Raw genomic sequence first — 4,335 nt, 5'->3', positions numbered from 1 at the left:
ATAAACGTTAATTTTTTTTAAACATTATTTTTTTTAGAACAAAAACAAAGAAAAAGAAGAGACAAAACATATATAAAAGAGAATGGTTAGGCTTAGCTTCATAATAAAAATGATGATTAGAATAATTGAAGAAGTTGAGAATTATGATTTCAAGGATAAAAAGAAAGAAAAAGAAGGAGAAAATAAAGGGGAAGCAAAAATTGAAGGATAAAAAATAGATAACAATGCTTCTTAAAAGAAATTGCAGTTTGCCAAGGGATTGAACCCAAGACCTCCAGCATTACCGAGTGCAAACATCTAGCCTATACACTCCCGCTGGGACAAAAGCTTCGTTGTTTCATTGTGTGAGATATATAATATATAACCACATTTGCAAATCTGAGGTGGTTCAAGTGAACCACCTTGAACCAAAACATGGGTCCGCCACTGCCCAGACCCGCTGGAGTTCTTCACCAATGATAGAAAAGAGCCCTAACTCAAAGTTGAGCTTTGTAAGAAGTTTGAAACATTAGAGAGAAGGATAGTTTGTCAATTGCAGGGTTAGGAGTTAACCCAACTATGTTTAGGTTTCTTAACTGAAATACTAACCGAGGGACCATTTCGTAAGATCCTATATGATTTGAGGAACAAATATGCTATTTTCAAGATATGAGGGACGAATGTGCAATTATTGAAGGGACTAAATATCTAAAAACCTATTTTTTTTATTATCCGGTTAAACCTTCTCAGTTTTATCCATTTCCTTCCGACTGACTACACGTACGTCTGTGGCTCTGTGGTTTCTTGAACGCCTCTCGCGCAAAATCTGAACCAGTCCCAGGAACAAGGTTGCTATTTAATTCGAACTCCAAGCTGGAAGATGACAAGTAGGACCACCATATCCTCAGATGAGAACCTGGGTTTGCCACCTGGGACACAGCATCTTAAATAAATTAAAAACCCCTCACCAAATCTAAGTTCATAATGTACTTCATCATTCCGCTATTTTTCTCCTGGGTTTGTTTGTGAGATTAGAGAGGACAAGTTAACAATGGAGATCTTCTCCCTGAAGTCTCCTCCTTCAGTTTCCCGTCTTCCCTCTTCTTTATTGAGAAGAGGTCGTGTGCAGAAACCCACCTCCTTCTTTGGCCAAACCCTCGCCAGAAAAAGTAACCCAGATGCCAGAAATGCTTCTTTCCCCAATTATAGGCTCAGTGCTTCAGGTATCTCATTCTTCTCAATGAATGTAATAATGGGTTTATCTCCAGTTAAGCTGTGGTTCTAGCTATTTTCATCGATATTTCAAATGGTGTGTGCGGGTGTGATTATGATATTTCGTGTATCTATGCCGGAATCATTGATTGCAGATGCCTAAGGAATAGAATGCATTGAGTAAGGCACAAATGCTTCCGCAATAAGGCACAAATGCTTCCGCAATAGAATGATACAATTGAGCGAGGTTTGGATATGTTTGGTGACAGCACTTGTTGGGTTTACAATTATTTGCTTTTGGCTGGCACATTTTCCCTAGTAATTAAGACTTTCTTCTAAAGATCTAGATGACGAGCAGGGTTTTTATTTTTTTTACCATTGCATTTCGTATCAATGACTTAGAGAAGGTCAATATGTGGACAGTCTACATGTGAACTTCATGTTTACTGCCTGGAATATGTCACGTCCCTCTTGGCTGCTACCCTTCGCTAGTAATAAAGTTGTTCGTTAGCATACTGGAAATGTGGCTTCATGTTATGTTCACATAAGCCAACAGAAAAGATAAGTGATACAAGGTTCAATGTTAACTTATAATAATAGTGTAAATGCAGGAGGCATTTCCTCAGGGACTAGCCTCACAACTGCACAACAATATTTATTTTTGAAACATGTGTTTCTCAGTAACAATATTTGTATAGCAGGTTTCTTGCACTGTTTAAAATTCTTTCCAGTTTCCACTACATAAAACCTCCGCACCTGAGATGAGGGTTGATGGTTTTAATTTACACTCTAATATGTTCCCTTAGGTTGAGTTTCTTTCTTGTTGGGTTAGAAATGTCCGTAAAGATGGACTAGACTAATCTACTTGGAATTAATTATCTCAAAAGGACTAACTCTTTTCAACTTATGTGTCCAAGCATATTTAACAACGTATCCATCAATGTGGGATTAAATCCCTTGTCATGTCTTTTTTGCTAGAACAAACCCACGCTTCAACTTGAATAAATGCGAGACACTTTTAACAGATCTCCACCTTGGTTCTGATCTAGTCAAGTCCAGGTCGAGCTTAGGATAGATGGCTAATGGAGATATAATCTCAATTTAACACTTCATAGACAAACATAAACACCACAAGCAAATGTGACAACGTGTGCACCAAAGAAAACTCTAATCTGTGCTGGAGAAAGTTACACATGAGTATGTAACTTCATGTTTCCTCCACTCAATAGGTCATGAAGCAAATGGAGCATTCATTATATTCCCATCAACCTATGAGCTCTGATACGAACTTGTTAGGTTTTGAAAAGCAAATGGAGCATTCATTGTATTCCCATCAAACTATGAGCTCTGATATGAACTTGTTAGGTCTTGAAAGGCTCATGAACCGGAGGCTAAACTATTCAGACCAATTGAGTCAAAATGATTACCCCATTGGAGTCATGTGTCCGAGCATATTTTTTAAATGTGGGTCTAAATTCCATCTTCATGCCTTTTGCTAGACTAAACCCACACATTAACTTGAATGGATGCGAGACACTCCCGACATTTCTTATGGGCTGAAATCTTTTAAAACCTGTTTAAATGCATTCGTTATGGATTTGAACTTGGATTGTGCTAATACTATTTCAATGTCCTTCTACTACACCAAAACTCTGCAAATGTGGTAAGGGTTGATAGTTATATTTTTTATTCTAACATATTGTAGCATCGGGGCTAAACCTTTTTGATTGTTTGAGTGATTTGGGGTTCAAACCCTTGATAATCTATTTTCATCATCTTTGTGCCACATTCTACCTCCAAAATTAGACCTTGAACTGTATGTGTAACCATGTAATTTTTTTTTATTGTTTTCTTTACATCAGTGTTTGCCCAACTTTCATCTGGACCCATTTCGAGGACAGGAGATGTGAAACAGGATGAAAGCTCAAAAGATAATGATATAGTATTTGTCGCAGGTGCAACTGGTAGAGTAGGTTCACGTACTGTAAGGTTGCATCCTGCATTCATACTCTTTTTCCTTACTGCTCAATTATATTTTTAAGTTCTGACAACCTGATTTTCGTGAATATTCAAATAATCAGGCAGCTTTTGAAGCTTGGATTTAGAGTACGTGCTGGTGTTCGAAGTGCCAAAAGAGCAGAAACACTTGTGCAAGTATGAAACTTTACTACTTAAAGCAAACACAATTTATTCATTTCTACCACAAGGTTATCTTGCTAGTCATGAATCTTATGATAGTAAATTTTCATTTTGCAGAGTGTACGACAAATGGAGACTCAACGTACGATACTTTCATTTTAATATACTAGAAATCTCAATTACTTCCTTATGCCAATAACAAGTATCTTTTGGTTTTTAGATCAGCAATAGAGAAGCTTGAAATTGTAGAATGTGACTTGGAGAATATAAGCATCATAACTTCAGCACTTGGCAATGCCTCTATAGTCATATGTTGCATAGGAGCAAGTGAAAAGGAGGTCTTTGATATAACAGGACCATATCGTATTGACTACAAAGCTACTAAAAATCTTATTGATGCCGGTAAGATGCAAAATTACTAGTTCATCCTCCAATTTGCCGGATATCATAGATTATGCTTTTAGTAGTTGTTGAATCTGCAAGGAATAAAGAACGATTTCTTCCTACTTGTTTCACTTTTTCCCCAATTGCTTCATAATTTTTTCTTTTGGTGAATTTGTATGTCACCTCCTGATGTCTGAGTATATCCAATGTTGCACATTTTGTACCAATTAACATGGGTCCTGCTTTTATTGTGAATATTAAAGCTAAAGATTCAGAAAGATTGAACACCATTTATTCTTTCCTGCAGTACATTGATGTATTCTTTTTTTGTTTCTATAAAATTTGAGTGCACTTAATAACTCTTTCAGTATGTGCAGCAACTGCTATGAAAGTTGACCACTTCATTTTGCTTACCTCTTTGGGCACGAACAAGATTGGCTTTCCTGCAGCAATTCTGAAGTATGTGTCATCGTTTTCTTACTAACAGAAACATTACACTAATATTAATTCACAAAGTAGTTAATCTATCAGCATCTTTCTATGATTCATTGTGTTCATCATGAAGCTTGTTTTGGGGTGTTCTATGTTGGAAGAGGAAGGCAGAGGAAGCATTAATTTCCA

The 4,335-nt window shown here is 36.7% G+C and overlaps 1 protein-coding gene across 1 annotated transcript in view; it reads left to right on the top strand.

Annotated features, from left to right (window-relative positions):
- Nucleotides 808-4,335, top strand: part of LOC109820185 (protein TIC 62, chloroplastic) — an 11,071-nt gene continuing 7,543 nt past the window's right edge. The window contains exons 1-7 of the mRNA XM_020386289.1: nt 808-1,202; nt 3,054-3,180; nt 3,273-3,345; nt 3,448-3,472; nt 3,556-3,732; nt 4,092-4,173; nt 4,280-4,335. The exon at nt 4,280-4,335 is cut by the window's right edge and continues 35 nt beyond it. Coding sequence (XP_020241878.1) covers nt 1,031-1,202; nt 3,054-3,180; nt 3,273-3,345; nt 3,448-3,472; nt 3,556-3,732; nt 4,092-4,173; nt 4,280-4,335 — 712 coding nt within the window. The 5' untranslated portion in view covers nt 808-1,030. The remainder of the gene's footprint in view (nt 1,203-3,053; nt 3,181-3,272; nt 3,346-3,447; nt 3,473-3,555; nt 3,733-4,091; nt 4,174-4,279) is intronic.

Source organism: Asparagus officinalis, chromosome 8 (assembly GCF_001876935.1).
Source record: "Asparagus officinalis chromosome 8, Aspof.V1, whole genome shotgun sequence".
Lineage (NCBI taxonomy): Eukaryota > Viridiplantae > Streptophyta > Magnoliopsida > Asparagales > Asparagaceae > Asparagus > Asparagus officinalis.
This window is presented reverse-complemented; position numbering and strand designations above follow the sequence as displayed.